At 42.2% G+C, this 16,985-nt stretch overlaps 1 protein-coding gene across 1 annotated transcript in view; it reads left to right on the top strand.

Annotated features, from left to right (window-relative positions):
• Positions 1 to 16,985, top strand: part of LOC129624247 (ATP-binding cassette sub-family C member 4-like) — a 177,193-nt gene that overhangs the window by 103,009 nt on the left and 57,199 nt on the right. Inside the window, 3 exon segments of the mRNA XM_055541908.1 lie at positions 5,298 to 5,448; positions 10,268 to 10,387; positions 11,535 to 11,645. Coding sequence (XP_055397883.1) covers positions 5,298 to 5,448; positions 10,268 to 10,387; positions 11,535 to 11,645 — 382 coding nt within the window.

Genomic DNA, 16,985 nt, shown 5'->3' on the forward strand with positions numbered 1-16,985 from the left:
GAATTGATGCTTTTGAATTGTGGTGTTGGAGAAGACTCTTAAGAGTCCCTAGGACTGCAAGGAGATCCAACCAGTCCATCATAAAGGAAATCAGTCCTGACTATTCTTTGGAAGGACTGATGTTGAAGCTGAAACTCCAATACTTTGGCCACCTGATGGGAAGAACTGACTCATTGCTAAAGATCCTGATGCTGGGAAAGATTGAAGGCAGGAGGAGAAGGGGATGACAGAAGATGAGGTGTTTGGATGGCATCACGGACTCGATGGCCATTAGTTTGAGCAAGCTCTGGGAGTTGGTGATGGACAGGGAGGCCTGGCATGCTGCAGTCCATGGGGTTGCAAAGAGTTGGACATGACTAAAAGATTGAACTGAACTTAACTGAATATTTACCAGACATTACAACCTGATAGGATTTATGATTCATTTTATAGTATTTCCCATGTAAATTAACCAACCAAATCAATGCAGTTAGTTTAATATTTCTTTTTGGGATATTTCAGGGGCCCTCTGGAGCAAGCCAAAGTTAGCTAGAGGACAAAGGAACTTCAACAGAATTCAATTTAGGAAGTTTTGTCAAAGAAATCAGTCAAAAGGGTTTAGAACATTTTGTCACATTTAGTCAAGGCTATGGGTCTATCACTTAGCTTGCTGATATGCCACAATGGGCATATATATGGAGGCTTGTGGTTGAGTGAAATTTGACTCCGCCATTTGGGGATAGTTGGCTCTAACCAATTTTCCTATGGCTGTGTCATTCCTAAGAAAATCAAATCCACTTATCTAACTGATGGTAATCGAGTTTTAGAAAATCTTGATCATGCATAACTCTTTTCAGTAATTTTTTTCATACCTTCTCCTACTTAAAACACATCTTAGTTTCCCTAAAGTATGTTCCACAGTCAGGTACATTTCTTGTTAACAAATTTGTAACAGAAAACAGTCTTTTTTACCTCTAGTAAATCTAAGTGGAACAGAAGTATTTATACTTATTGATGGTTCTAAAGACATGTCTTTGTTACCAGATATTAATTTAATACTGAATATTTCCCAGTTCATATGAAACTGGAATTCATTGTTTAATTTAGCATTATTTGATTTGTAAGTACTTACTTTTCTTTAAGCCAATTAAATAGAGATCATTTACAAATTAATCTCAAAAATATTATCCAGAGACAAAGACATACTAAGACATACACATATTCAAACAGACATAAGACAAGATCTAGCTTCATTTCTAAACTTAGTCATGAATTGGATATTACAATATAAAATTCACTAACTTATAAATTACAGTTGGAATAAATAAAATTTTTAAAAGCTTATTCCCTTTTTCCCTAAGTTTTAGGAGTTGAAGATGGTCTAGATAAGTGTTCCTGAGAGCCCTGGTGTTGACACAGGGAATGAAAATCAAGTTCTAACACAGTGGCCACAGGTCTAAACCGAATGGTGGCCACACAAAGCAAAATAGCCATCACAAATCACAACACAGAACACAGAGTTTAAAACACACACATAGACCTGTCAGTCCTAATCAGACCCTCCCTTAAATATAAGGTTACAGTCTCTCAGAAAACCTCCTATAGAGACACACAACTTCAGATCCAAGTACTAACAAAGTAAATGAAAATATCTCAGGTCTTTAGAGATTTCAAGGGGAGGAAAGGAAGCCAGGTTGAAAGAAGAGGGAGAAGGAGGCAGGAGAAGGGATGTGAAAAGTGTGGCCTTACAGACATCTCCTGCCACCTGCAGATACACAGGCATTACAGGACTTTACCCTTGGCCACCAGAGAAGGGAGGACTGGAACTCAGCCCCACCAGAAACCAGAACAGACCAAAACAGAACCAGAATTCGAGTTCTCTGCTAAGAGGAGGTTATCAGCCTTCAATCCTCAGCTCGGGCTGAGGCCCTTTGACCAGATTCCTGCATCCAGGACCAGGGGACTAGAAAAAAAGGGATAGGATAGGAAGGGTTAAGGAGAGGAAAGAGGGAAGGAAGGGGAGAAAAATCAGTAAATGTTCCTGTTCCTTACCTGGTCGGGGCATTATGGCCAGTTGTCTGTGTCAGGAGAAGACAAGGGATGAAAGAGTCCCAGTTGTGGCCACTGGGTCTGATCCGTTAGCAGGCAAGCTGATCCCTGAGTACCCCGAGTGGCCAGGATGTCAATCACAGTGAAGAAGAGACCCCACCATAGTCTCCATTTGTTTCAGGAAGGGGGACCCTTTCCAGGGCAGGAAAGTGGGCTTTTGTGTAACACTCGGAAATGAATTGTCCGAGGAGACACATGTGCTGACAAAGAACAGCACAAGAAATTTTATTGGGAAGGGGTACCCGGGCAGAGAGCAGTAGAGTAAGGGAACCCAGGAGAACTGCTCTCTCAAATGACTTTTTGCTTAGATACTATTTTCACCTTCTGCCAACTTCTATAAAGGACTTGAGATAGCTGGCAATAAAAGCTTCATAAATGTGCATACATATAATTGTAAACCCATACAATGTTTATATATATAAAATATTCAGTCTACAGTGAGGGTGGATATAGTATTACCTACAAGTAGATGTTAGAGATATCCTCTTTGAATTGCTTCAGAATTTAGGGACAGGAAATCTGAAGGACGTGACCTAACTTTGGAGCTCTGAGAGCGTTAATAATAGGTTTGCAATGAGTATCTGAGGAAAATGCATTAGCTCAGTTCCTGTGGAGCCCTTCATTTTTATTTTAACTCTGCTTCCCAGGTTATCTGCCAGACTGGGTTTAGTCTTAACAGGCCCTCCTGGGGAGAGCCAGATTATTGAAACTGATGAATGTTACCCATCAAATGATGTGAGTCTGCTAAAAAAGCTGTAATTTGGATTTTTTATTGGCATTTTAGCAGGTTTTTTTGACAACCAACTATGGCAAGCCAAGTGACTTAAGACCAGGCACAGAAGGAGCTGGTAGGACCCCCTGCCCCCCATGAGCGTGAAAGTTGTAGCCGTTGGAATGCATACTTAATGCAGTGGCTGTAAGCAGTTGTTCATCTGTAGATCTAATAGGAGAGAGGTCAGTCAGGCCTATCTTTCTCCACTTATGACTGGAATGTGTTCCTTCAGAATCCATCCTCTTCACTCTGGGTTTTACTTTGATACCATAGCAGGTGTGGGAGAAACAGGAAAAGCACATGGGTCTCCATCCAGATAATAGAGTTTGACTCCCAAGGGCTCCTGGACACAGAGTCACAGTTCTGGACGTTTCCTCCTCCTTCCAGGCTCCTCCTGCCTGCGGCTGTGGCTCTGGGATTCCCTGAGTACAAACCGCTCCTGTCTTTCTCCTTGACCTGCAGTCCTTCCTGGGAAAACTTAGGACAACCACTTATCATCCCATCTTTATATCATATCTGTAAATGGAAATGAAGGTTTTGCTTTTCTCATTCAGAAGATGGTTGTAAAGATACTCTGAGAAAACCGATCAGGAAGAGTTGTGAAATGATAACCCGAATCTCTGTGACACAGACATTACCCCCATAACCCATCCCACAGAGACACACCAGGGCCAGCTGCCCTGGGTGACAAGGTGGGGAGGCCCTGGGGTGGTGAGCATGGGATGCACGTGCTGGTGCTGAGAAGACCCAGAACAACCAGTGTTAACTCAGACAAGCATCTCAGCCTTCTCATCCCAGCTCCTTTTTGGTCAAAATTTCCATCAGTTGTAATTGCTGCCTGCAAATTATTCCTGCCACTCTGTTTGTTAAACCAGTCTGTAAAATTCAGCTATAAGTCTCTTCTTGCTGCTGCTGCTGCTGCTGCTAAGTAGCTTCAGTTGTGTCCAACTCTGTGCGACCCCAGAGATGGCAGCCCACCAGGCTCCCCTGTCCCTGGGATTCTCCAGGCAAGAACACTGGAGTGGGTTGCCATTTCCTTCTCCAATGCATGAAAGTGAAGAGTGAAAGTGAAGTTGCTCAGTCGTGTCGGACTCTTAGCAACTTCATGGACTGCAGCCTGCCAGGCTCCTCAGTCCATGGGATTTTCCAGGCAAGAGTCCTGGAGTGGGGTGCCATTGCCTTCTCCGAAGTCTCTTCTTAGAATTGTCTGAAAATGTTCCTGAATTCTTCCCTGTGTTTTCCCAGCACTCTCAGCCTTGTGCAGGTCACTATGGATTTGTCTCCAACTGAGATCACCAACTTCAGAGGCCTTGGACCAGACTAAATCTGCACATCCCTCCCCCCACCCCCGCCAACCCCACTGTATAGCAGGCAGACCCTAAGTGTTGATTCCATTCTTATTGCTTGATGCTGAAAAGTAAGGGTATACTTTTCCTGCTAAAGATGGATACTTTAAATCAATGTCAACCAATGATTTCACTTTCTATTCTACCTGCTGTCTTTTTAGACCAAGATCATTTCCCAAGATAAAATCACCTCACGGGATAATGTGATGATTAAGAGAATGTTCATGGAATTCTTAGCACTGTGCCTTACATACAGTAAATACTTGGTAAATGGGATCTGCTGTTGTCAAAATCATTAGCCTTGGGCATTTTAAATACTTAGTATAATGATAGAAAGATGACTGTATATTGGGGGCAAGCTTAAATATGTCATAAAGGCTCATGACATGGGCTTCCCAGCTTCATGACTTAGGCTTTGCAGTGTCCATCAAGTTGATTTCCTCTCCCTGAGCTTCACTCTCTCCTCCTGTAAAATGAGACAATACTGTTACTAGATAGAGCTATTGTGAGGATTAATGAGTTAATACATGTGAAGTTTTGAAGGTATAGCCCTGTACACAGTCAACACTCAGTAAATATTAGCTATGGATAGAAAATCTAGAAAGAGGAATCCCTACTTCCAGAGGTCAGCATTTAAGTTTTGTCTTGTCCTACTTTTTATGGACACTGAATTTGTAATTAACCACTTCTTTATCCCTCCATGCATAGCCGAGACATCTGGATTCCTCACCTGTGATACCTGCTCCCTCATCTTTCGAATAATACCTGCTGACTCCTGATAGTTTGGGATTCAACTCTCTGAACTTCAAATATTCTCATTTGTTAAAACTAGTAATGCCTGCCTCATAGGGCTACTGAGTGTATCACAAGAGCTGATACCTAAAAAGTTCTTATCATCGTGTTTGGCACATACACTAAATATCATGAGGACCACTTATAATTTTATTTCTTTGGAAGGGAAAGCATTCCCTGATGTTACAACAAGTCTTTTCAAGGAAAGGAGTTTGAGCCCAACAGAACAAACTGTTACAGTTTATATTTGAAAAGTATCCTTCATAAGAAGGCCTCTGTATCTGTTTTCACTATTTCAGACATTTCTGCTTGTGGTTGGCGTGGTGGGAGTGATGGTGGCTGCGATTCCTTGGATTGCTATACCTGTGGTCCCCCTTGGCATCATTTTCTTTGTGCTCCGGTGGTATTTCTTTAGGACATCACGAAATGTGAAACGCCTGGAATGTACAAGTGAGTACCAGGGCTCTCAGGTTGGGGTGGCTATATAGAATGGCTCCATTTATGCCGTAATTCACCAGGCCTCTGGAATTCTGCAGATTTTGTCTTCTGAAATTTCTCACCAAGTCAACATTAGGTTGAACGTATTGGCCACTGTGAGTCAGTGTGGTCCTTAAGGCAAATGGAACTGATGGCAGGTCAGCTGCAGTTTTGCATTTTAGAACAAGGAGGATGGATGTGAGCACAAGGACAGAGACTGTTTCTGTCTTGTTCATGACACACTTCCTAACACAGAGTATCCACTCTATAAATACTTTTCTTAAAAATATTTCATCATGTTGGAACTAATGTAGAAGGAAAATAGAGATTTTTTTTCTTCTCCTAAAGTTACCAGAAATGACAAGGAAAGGAAATAATTAGGAAAAGGAAAGGAGACCTCAGTAAATGTGTGTCAGAAGTGATAGATTTGAAAAATACATTTTTCACGTGTTCAAGTAAGTTGCAGTTGTTAAATGTATTGAAAAAATATATGTTAGTCACACAGTCATGTCCGACTTTTGCAACCCCATGGACTGCAGCCCACCAGGCTCCTCTGTCCATAGAATTTTCCAGGCTAAAATATTAGAGTAGGTAGCCATTCCCTTCTCTAGAGGATGTTCCTGACCCAGGGGTTGAACCCAGGTCTCCTCCATTGCAGGTGGCTTCATTACTGTCTGAGCCACCAGGGAAGCCCTGTTGAAAAGATAAGCCCTGTTATTTGCAGGCTTGCTCTTTATCATTACTAGTATTTGGGGTGACTCCACACTGTTTATGGTCCCACCTTCATCAAAGTCATTCATATAAACGATGCTGAAAATAATCCCTTAGGAGGACACAGGAGGGGGATCTGTTCAGTATGCATTTAGTTTATTACTCCATTCAAATTCCTAGTTGCAGAATAATGGGGAGCAGGGACTTCCCTGGTGGTCCAGTGGGTATGACTCTGTGCTTTCGTTCCTGGGGCACAGCTTCAATCCCTGGTCAGGGAACTAAGAACCTGCAAGGTGCAGCAAAAAAAAAAAAAAAAAAATAGAATAATGGAAACACATTTTATGATTAATCATTCTATTCTACAGGTAATCACAGATAATGAAATAATTTAATTTATGCCATTATTAATGCACACATTTCATCAATATTAAAAATATAATGAAAGTAGAATTGTTATTTTTTTTTTTTAATTACAAACACTTGACAGAGAGTTTGCCTGAGGAGGGGCCATTTCCCATCCATATGGAAGTGGAGAGAAGGGCACCTCCTGAGGGTTTTTTTAAAAAGAAGTACAGTATTTTCTCAATATTTGATCTGGAGAGTCTGAGTACTTTGGCACCTGTGGAATATTTGGGTTTGCTTGCACCCTAGTAGGCTGCAATAAGCTAGACAATAAATTCAATCCAGGTTCCCCGTCTTCCACACCCCAGATAACCACATGTGGTGGCCAGTTGATTAGAACTGTTTATATTCTCTCTCTAGGTGGTGGGTCTGTGCCATAAATAGTAACATTGCTGTTTTCTCTAGTATATTTTAGGACTTCCCAGGTGGCTCAGTGGTAAAAAAAAAAAAAAAAAATCTGCCTCCCAATGCAGGAGACACAGAATACATGGGTTCAGTCCCTGGGTTGGGAAGATTTCCTGGAGGAGCAAATGGCAACCCACTCCAGTATTCTTTCCTGGATAATCCCATGGACAGAGGAGCCTGACAGGTTACAGTCCATGATGTCGCAAAGAGTCGGACACTATTGAGTGACTGAGCAGGTGACAGTATATCTTAAGGTTACTGCTGGAGCCACCAGCCAAAAGGACATGTGACTGCTGTGGCCAGAAGGCATAATCAGCTTCAGCATTGTGCTCTGAAGGATTACTGACATCCTGAGATTTAGTTTCAGATCCTACTGCCTAACTGCCTCTGGAAGCTTAGGCTGACATTTTCATCTTAATGACATATTGGCAGCTGATTATAAGGGGGTTTTGGTGGGGGGCACATTTTTGCATAAGACAGCATAGCAATGGTCGGTCATGGACAAGTGCATAAAACCAGCATGACATTTGGTTGCCTTTCTCTAGTCCACTTTTTGCTTTTGACAGTGCCTGAATGAGGAAGCTGTATCCAAATTCTGTCTGGAAATGTGCTGGGATTAACTAGCAGTGTCTACCAGAGGCATTATTGGGGAGGCTTAGCGCGTGTGTCAGGTGTATTAGTACCATGGATCTTTAAGTCTGCTGTTTTAAGGAGTTCTCACACTAGATTCCCAGAATCTTGGTTCAACCTCAGGTGCTTAATAAGATGTGCAGTAACAGTAAAGGCTGTTGTAAGATTTGAGGGTTTTCTGAACATAATAACAAAGTCTGGAGAAAAATGCTCATTATCACACATGGGTATCCTTCACCCTGATTATTCTCTGTGTGAGACACTGCTGTTGTGATTAAAAGCACAACCTTGGGAATCAGAAAGTTGGGTCTCACACCCAGATCTATCACTTAGGTGGGTTGAAATAGTTAATCTTGGGCAGTGAATGCTCTTAATCTCTCAGTCTCTGGAGTTCTCATGAGGATTTCTTGAATCGATGCTTGTAAGGTACTTGCTGGCCATGACCAAAGGCACTGGACCCTTGAACATGAGGGAATCAAGAACTTACTCACAACTAGCATGTCTCACATGACTTGAATGATAATCTGGCAGCATGGCTATCAGCCCCGGGTCCCCTTGCCGGCAAAGATCTGTAGTCCTGGTGGGGTATGTCCCCAGGTGTCCTCAGGCTTGTGGGAAACACAGGCATCAATCATGTGAACTCTAGGGTTACATGTGTCTGTGACTGTGGGCTTATGCCATGGTTGTGACATAGTCTGCTTCAGGACTTGTGGACTCAGTGCTTGTGGGAAAAAGATGTTACTTTGGGCAACTCATCCTGGCATCCTGCTCAGCCCTAAATGGGATTTGAGAGAAACAGGATGACTTTTCATGGGTCCAGATTCTCCCAACCTGTAACTCTTGGGCATGAGGTGAGGTAGGTGATAGGGTGTTTGGTTCCCAGGTGTTCAAGGCTGAGATGACACCTGGTTTCTAAAGTCTACCCTGCCCTCCATCCCTGCTGGAGAGAATCAGCTGCACTTTGATCTCCTAACTAGGGAAGCAGGTGAGGGAGGCCAAGGTGCTGAGTTCACTCCAGGACTCTCCCTGGGGGAACAGCCACATCTGCTTCCTGCTCAGAAGCCTTGTCCGTAATGAATAGTGTTGATGTCACAACATTTGCTCAGGAAACAAGAGCCTGGTTCTAGTGAGTTTTCTGTGCTCTCTGGAGCTGGACTCTTGCCATCCTTCTGACAGGGTGATGGGCCCTGGAATTCATCTGCATCATGCCTGTGAGCACCCTGCTTCCAGAACAAGTTCTGGGGGGTGGGTTGGGACACCTGCTAGGCTGAAGAAAAGCCCTGAACAGAGTCCCTCACTTTTATTATTTGGAGCATGAGCTCCATCTTAGTTTATGTTGCTTTTATAAGCACAGAGTTATAGGAAGCTAAAAAGTTAGTCAATAGAGTGAAGAGAGAGCAGTGTGGATGCTGGAATGAGAACACAGGTACACAACTGGATAATCAAAGGCCCACCGAGTCATTTTCAGCTCTTTGCGTGAACAGAGTACAAAGTGGAAGTGTTAGATCGTGTCATGGTTCAGAGATCCAGTAGCGCAGTTGTAAAAACATCCATCAGGTTCCTGGAGCAGAAGTCAAGACCATTCAAAGGCTCCTCATCTGCCGGGTCCTGTGGTCACAAGGACGGTGCAGCACTGGGTGCTCCATGACCCGCACAGAGGCTCCTGGCGCAGGTGCAGGGAGAGGCCTAGGATGGGGGAGATGGCAGACTGTCCACTCCTCTTACTTGTCTCACCCTGTCCTGGGTCTGGGTCTGGTCCAGCATGGGGATGTACTGACTCTTATCCAGGCCTTAGGTTACTCATCTAAGGTGGAGACAACACACAGGTAGTTCATCAAAATTCAGGGTGGTGAGGACTTTAATGAGAATTAAATTTTAGAATGCTACTGATTCAAAAATTAGTGAACAGTAATTACTCACCCATGGAAAAGAATGAAATATTGCATTTGCAGCAACATGGATGGATCTAGAGAATATTATTCTTAGTAAAGTAGGTCAGAGAAAGACAAATATGATATCACTTATACATGGAATCTAAAAATAATACAAATGAATCAGTATGCAAAATGGAATTAGACTCAGAGACATAGAAAACAAACTTATGGTTTTCAAAGGGGGTAGGGAGGAACAAATTAGAAGTATGAGATTAATAGACACACTGCTATTAATATGTAAAATAAAAAACAAGGATTACTGTAAAGCACAGGAATTTTATTCAGTATAATAACCTATAAGGGGATATAATCAGGAAAAAATAATAACTGAATGACTATACTATATACCTAAAACTAACACATTGTTGTAAATCTTCAATATATTTTTTAAAAATGGTGAACAATTCCCACCTGGTGAGATGCCAGAAGAATTTGGAGGGAGGTGTGTATGAGAAGACCTTGATGAAAGAACCAGTAAAGAACTGCTTTATCTAAATCTAGCTGTAATTTGAATTTGATCAAAGGTGGTTTCAAAGAGAATCTTTCACTCCCAGGTCATTGAAGTGAAGCGTGGTGTGCGCAAGAGTTTGAGGGTCACATGGAAGGTTCCCTTTGGCAGGACGTGTAACCACAGAGCCTGGGAGGTGGTGGTTTCCTCGGGTCCAGCCTCCCTGACTTTCTCTGATATGTATCTGTCTCTGCTCCCCCAGCTCGGAGCCCGGTGTTTTCCCACTTAGCATCTTCTCTCTGGGGACTCTGGACCATTCGAGCATACAAAGCTGAACAGAAATTTCAGGAGCTGTTTGACTCACACCAGGATTTGCACTCAGGTCTGTAAGTTTCTGGAGATTTTTCCTAAGGATGGGGTGTGCTGCTTTTTGAGGGCTGATCTCCCTCTCAGGTGACCTGGCTGGCCAGTCCCTCTCTCTGTGCCTCCCCACGTCCCCCTCACACCTGCCTCCCCCACACCTTCCTTTCAGCATCCCCTCTGTGCTCCCCTCTTCCCCATCATCCCCTGCTTTTCTCCCCGACTGGCTTTCATTGTCCTTCCATCTCTGTGCCCTGTGGACTTCTGTCTCTTTAGAGCAAGAGTCAGCAAACTTTTTTTTTTTGCAAAGATCCAGATATAAAATATTGTAGGCTTTGAGTGCTATACTGTGTCTGTTGCAACTACTCATCTTTGCTGCTGTAGCACAAAGACAAGCAAAAATAATTTATCAGTAAATGGCTGTAGCTGTGTTCCAATAAAACTTTATTTTCAGAACCAGGTGGGTGGCTGTTCTTGACCTCTGGGCTGTGGTTTGCCATCTTTTTTCAGAGCAGATGTGGAGGGTAGTAGATGTGATTGAGGAAAGTAGTTTCCTGATTCACTACCCACTTGATTATGCTTTGTATCAATGAAGTTTTTTTCCTAGGTAGAAAGTTCAGAATTTCCTCTAAGTCTATAAAATCCTGACCAAACTTTCCAATCATTATTGTATTTTGAAGATAAAGTGGTAATTGAAAGCCATATGCAGATCCTTTTAGCTGATGGTCATATAGACACTGGTTCCTAAGAATAAATACTACAAGCCCCGTAGTGAGGGCAGAAGGTGTTGGAATCAGTGTGAGCTGTTCTATCTGCTGTCAGAGAGCTGGGAACAGTCAGCCCTGTGAGAGGATGATCTTCAGGTTGAGGCCCAGCACTGCAAGAAATGCACCGATGAGACGATTTTCCATCTTCCTTCTTGTGATCTTGTTTCTGTTGATAAGTGGGTTGACGTTTTCAGTGCATGCTTCCTGGACTGATTCCTGTGTGTCCCATACATTGTCTTGTGTTAGAACCTAGTTTTCTGGAATCTTTAGTTTCTTTGGGTGTGTAACTTTGCTGCTCTACCTTGTGTAAAATGCTCAACTGAGAAAAATGCTCTCCCTACTGAGAAGCAGCTAACATGGTTTTTCTGTTTATGTACTATGCATATTACATCACAAATCCAGAGGCTTGGTTCCTGCTTTTGACGACGTCCCGATGGCTCGCTGTGTATCTGGATGTCATATGTGCCATCTTTGTCACTGTTGTTGCCTTTGGGGCCCTGATTCTGGTAGAAAGTAAGTACAGATGTGCATATTTGTGGTATATTTATGGTTTATAGCTTTGGTTGTAGTTATTAAACTCTTGCCATCTTGTCTAATATATATTCTTTGGTTGTAATGAATTGTATTAAAGTGTTTGCAGCATGTGAGTCCATTTGTGTGCAGTGTGCTCCATGTGAAGTCATTTGTGTCTTTTTTTCCATTTATTTATTTACAGTAGGTCCCTGTTGAGACCCTTTAAAATTTTTTTGATTGGCGTATGGTTGATTTATGATGTTGTGTTAGCTTCAGGTATACTGCCAGGTGAATCTGTTATACATGTGTCCATTTTTTTAAAGATTCTTTTTTCTATATCCCATGAACATTGGGGGACATGTATCTCTCTCTTTTTTTTTAGTACTTTTCATTTTAATTAATACTTCAAATAATTAGAAAAGAATTTTTCTTTTTGGCTTTTGGAACCTTTAGGAGCAAAGACCAGGTATGAAGTGCCTGCTCTGGCAGACCTGTGGTGCCTTGGGCCCCTGCTTTGGCTCACATGGACCATTCTTTTAAGTTCTATTGGGGTATAGTTGATTTACACCCTCTAGGGGCCCCAAGTAATAGATGGAGGAGGCTGTGACACTCATAGGAGCCTGGAAAACCATTTGCAACTTAAAAGCTTTCAGATGGTTAGAAACAAATCCAGTTATACAGTTACAGATGCAGGGAGCAAACAGTAAAAAAAGAACAATTAGAATTATTATGATTAAGATAGTTTTCCACCATGGGGAGTTAGTTAACATTTCCCAGAGTGAGGTGACAGACTTCAGGAGTATCCAGAGCCTCAGTCATCTTTTTGGACCATAAAGAAAGCTGAGTGCTGAAGAATTGATGCTTTTGAACTGTGTTGTTGGAGAAGACTCTTGAGAGTCCCTTGGACTTCAAGGAGATCAAGCCAGTCAATCTTAAGGAAATCATTCCTGAATACTCATTGGAAGGACTGATGCTGAAGCTTAAGCTCCAATGCTTTGGCCACCTGATGAGAAGAACTGACTCATTTGAAAAGACCCTGATGCTGGGAAAGACTGAAGACCAGAGGAGAAGAGGGTGGCAGAGGATGATATGGTTAGACAGCATCACTGACTCAATGGACATTAGTTTGAAGTCAGCAAAAACAAGACTGGGAGCTGACTGTGGCTCAGATCATGAACTCCTTATTGCCAAATTCACACTTAAATTGAAGAAAGTAGGGAAAACCACTAGGCTATTCAGGTATGACCTAAATCAAACCTCTTAAGATCATACAGTAGAAGTGACAAATAGATTCAAGGATTTAGATATGATAGAGTGCCTGAAGAACTATGAACAGATGTTTGTAACACTGTAGAGGAGGTGTGAACAAAACCATCACCAAGTGAAAGAAAAGCAACAAGGTGAAATGGTTGTCTGAGGAGGCCTTACAATTAGCTGAGAAAAGAAGAGAAGTGAAAGGCAAAGCAGAAAAGGAAAGATACATCCATCTGAATGCAGAGTTCCAAAGAATAGCAAGGAGAGATAAGAAACCCTTCCTAAGTGATCAGTGAAAAGAAATAGAGGAGAACAATAGAATGGGAAAGACTAGCAATCTCTTCAAGAAAATTAGAGATACCAAGGGGATATATCATGCAAATATGGGCACAATAAAGGACAGAAATAGTACGGACCTAGCAGAAGATATTAAGAAGAGGTGGCAAGAATACATAGAACAACTATACAAAAAAGATCTTCATGACCCAGAAAATCACAAGGACCTGATTACTCACCTAGAGCCAGACATCCTGGAGTGTGAAGTCACGTGGGCCTTAGGAAGCATCACTACCAACAAAGCTAATGGAGGCAATGAATTCTAGCTCAGCTGTTTCAAATCCTAAACAATGATGCTGTGAAAGTGCTTCACTCAAATGCCAGCAAATTTGGAAAACTCAGCAGTGGCCACTGGTCTGGACTGGAAAAGGTCAGTTTTTATTCCAATCCCAAAGAATGTTCAAACTACCACACAATTGCACTCATCTCACACGCTAGCAAAGTAATACTCAAAATGCTCCAAGTTAGGCTTCAACAGAACATGAACCAAGAATTTCCAGATGTTCAAACTGGATTTAGAAAAGGCAGAGGAACCAGAGAACAAATTGCCAACATCCGTTGGATCATTGAAAAGGCAAGAGAGTTCCAGAAACACATCTACTTCTGCTTCATTGACTATGCTAAAGCCTTTGTCTGTGTGGATCACAAAAAACTGGAAAGTTCTTAAAGAGACAGGAATATCAGACCACCTTACCTGCCTCCTGTGAAAACTGTATGCAGGTCAGGAAGCAACAGTTAGAACTGGATATGGAACAACAGACTGGTTAACAACTGGGGAAGAAGCATGTCAAGGCTGTATATTGTCCCCCTACTTATTTAACTTATATGCAGAGTTCATCATGTGAAGTGTATGATTGAGGCACAAACTGGAATCAAGATTGCAGGAAGATATATCAATAACTTCAGATATGCAGATGACACCACCTTTATGGCAGAAAGTGAAGAAAAACTAAAGAGCCTTTTGATGAACATGAAGGCCTTTTGAGGAGAGTGAAAAAGCTGGCTTAAAACTCAACATTCAAAAAAAAAAAAAAAATCATCACATCTGGTCCCATCAGTTCAGTTCAGTTCAGTTCAATCGGTCAGTCATGTCTGACTCTTTGCGACCCCATAAACCACAGCACGCCAGGCCTCCTTGTCCATCACCAACTGCCGGAGACTACCCAAAACATGTCCATTGAGTCAGTGATGCCATCCAACCATCTCATCCTCTGTCGTCCCCTTCTCCTCCTGCCCTCGATCTTTTCCAGCATCAGGGTCTTTTCAAATGAGTCAGCTCTTTGCATCAGATGGCCAAAGTGTTGGAGTTTCAGCTTCAACATCAGTCCTTTCAATGAACACCCAGGACTGATCTCCTTTAGGATGGACTTCATGGCAAATAGATGGGGAAACATCAAAACAGTGACAGTCTTTATTTTCTTGGGCTCCAAAATCACTGCAGATTGTAACTTCATCCATTCAATTAAAAGACACTTGCTCCTTGGAAGAAAAGCTATGAAAACACTAGTTCAGTTCAGTTCAGCTGCTCAGTCATGTCCGACTCTTTGCGACCCCATGAACTGTAGCATGCCAGGCCTCCCTGTCCATCACCAACTCCCTGAGTTTACTCAAACTCATGTCCATTGAGTCAGTGATGCCATCCAGGCATCTCATCCTCTGTCATCCCCTTCTCCTCCTGCCCCCAATGCCTCCCAGCATCAGGGTCTTTTCCAATGAGTCAACTCTTCACATGAGGTGGCCAAAGTATTGGAGCTTTAGCATCTATCCTTCCAATGAGCACCCAGGACTGATCTCCTTTAGAATGGACTGGTTGGATCTCCTTGAAGTCCAAGGGACTCTCAAGAGTCTTCTCCAACACCACAGTTCAAAAGCATCAATTCTTCAGCGCTCAGCTTCCTTCACAGTCCAACTCTCACATCCATATGTGACCACTGGAAAGACCATAGCCTTGACTAGATGGACCTTTATTGGCAAAGTAATGCCTCTGCTTTTGAATATGCTATCTAGGTTGGTCATAACTTTCCTTCCAAGGAGTAAGTGTCTTTTAATTTCATGGCTGAAATCACCATCTGCAGTGATTTTGGAGCCCCAAAAAATAAAGTCTAACACTGTTTCCACTGTTTCCCCATCTATTTCCCATGAAGTGATGGGACCAGATGCCATGATCTTAATTTTCTGAATGTTGAGCTTTAAGCCAACTTTTTCACTCTCCTCTTTCACTTTCACCAAGAGGCTTTTTAGTTCCTCTTCATTTTCTGCCATAAGGGTGGTGTCATCTGTGTATCTGAAGTTACTGGTATTTCTCCTGGCAATCTTGATTCCAGCTTGTGTTTCTTCCAGCCCAGCGTTTCTCATGATGTACTCTGCATATAAGTTAAATAAGCAGGGTGACAATATACAGCCTTGACGTACTCCTTTTCCTATTTGGAACCAGTCTGTTGTTCCATGTCCAGTTCTAACTGTTGCTTCCTGACCTGAATATAATTTTCTCAAGAGGCAGGTCAGGTGGTCTGGTATTCCCATCTCTTTCAGAATTTTCAGCAGTTTATTGTGATCCACACAATCAAAGGCTTTGGCATAGTCAATAAAGCAGAAATAGATGTTTTTTTGGAACTCTCTTGCTTTTTCGATGACAGTCCTGGACAGCATATTAAAAAGCAGAGACATTACTTTGCCGAAAAAGGTCTGTATAAGGTGAACCATAAAGAATGATGAGTACCAAAGGACTGGTGCTTTTGAACTGTGGTGTTGGCGAGTCCCTTGGACTGCAAGGAGATCAAGCCACTCCATCCTAAAGGAAATCAGTCCTGAATATTTATTGGAAGAACTGATACTGAAGCTCCAATACTTTGGTCACCTGATGTGAAGGCCTGACTCATTAGAAAAGATCTTGATGCTGAGAAAGATTGAAGGCAGTAGGAGAAGGTTACTACAGAGGATGAGATGGTTGGATCGCATCACTGGCTCAAAGGACATGAGTTTGAGCAAGCTCCGGGGGTTGGTGATGGACAGGAAAGCCTGGCGTGCTGCAGTCCCTGGGGTTGCAAATAGTTGGACATGACTGAGCAACTGAACAACAACTTTATTAATTCTTTCTAAGTTCCTAATATTTTATAAAAATTTACTTATTTATTTGGCTGTACTTGATCTTAGTTGGGGCATGTGGGATCTTCAGTCTTAGTTGTGACATACAGGGCTTTAGTTGCAGCATGTGAATTCTTAGTTGTGGCATGTAGAATCTAGTTCCCTGATCAGGGACTGAACCCAGGCCCCCTGCAATGGGAGCTCAGAGTCTTAGCTATTGGACCACCAGAGAAGTCCCTCATAATATATATTTTTTTTTAACTATATTACTGTCTCTCTGTTTTTTTACTGTCTTATTGTTTTTTTTTTTTTACTGTCTCACTCAACAGAAGTAATATTATGAGTAATACTATTATTACATGCAAATGATTTAAATATAATAAAGGAGTCTTCTCACTACTATATAAAATAGATAATTAAAAAGGACCTACTGTATAGCACAGGGAACTCTATTTAAATACTCGGTAATGACATAAATGGGTAAATTCTTTAAAAAGAATAGATTATATGTATGCTGTGCTGTTGTGCTTAGTCCTATCCGACTCTTTGCAACCCCATGGACTGTAGCCCACCAGGCTCCTCTGTCCATGGGGATTCTCCAGGCAAGAATACTGGAGTGGGTTGCCATGCCCTTCTCCAGGGGGTCTTCCCAACCCAAGGACTGAA

Source organism: Bubalus kerabau, chromosome 12 (assembly GCF_029407905.1).
Source record: "Bubalus kerabau isolate K-KA32 ecotype Philippines breed swamp buffalo chromosome 12, PCC_UOA_SB_1v2, whole genome shotgun sequence".
Lineage (NCBI taxonomy): Eukaryota > Metazoa > Chordata > Mammalia > Artiodactyla > Bovidae > Bubalus > Bubalus kerabau.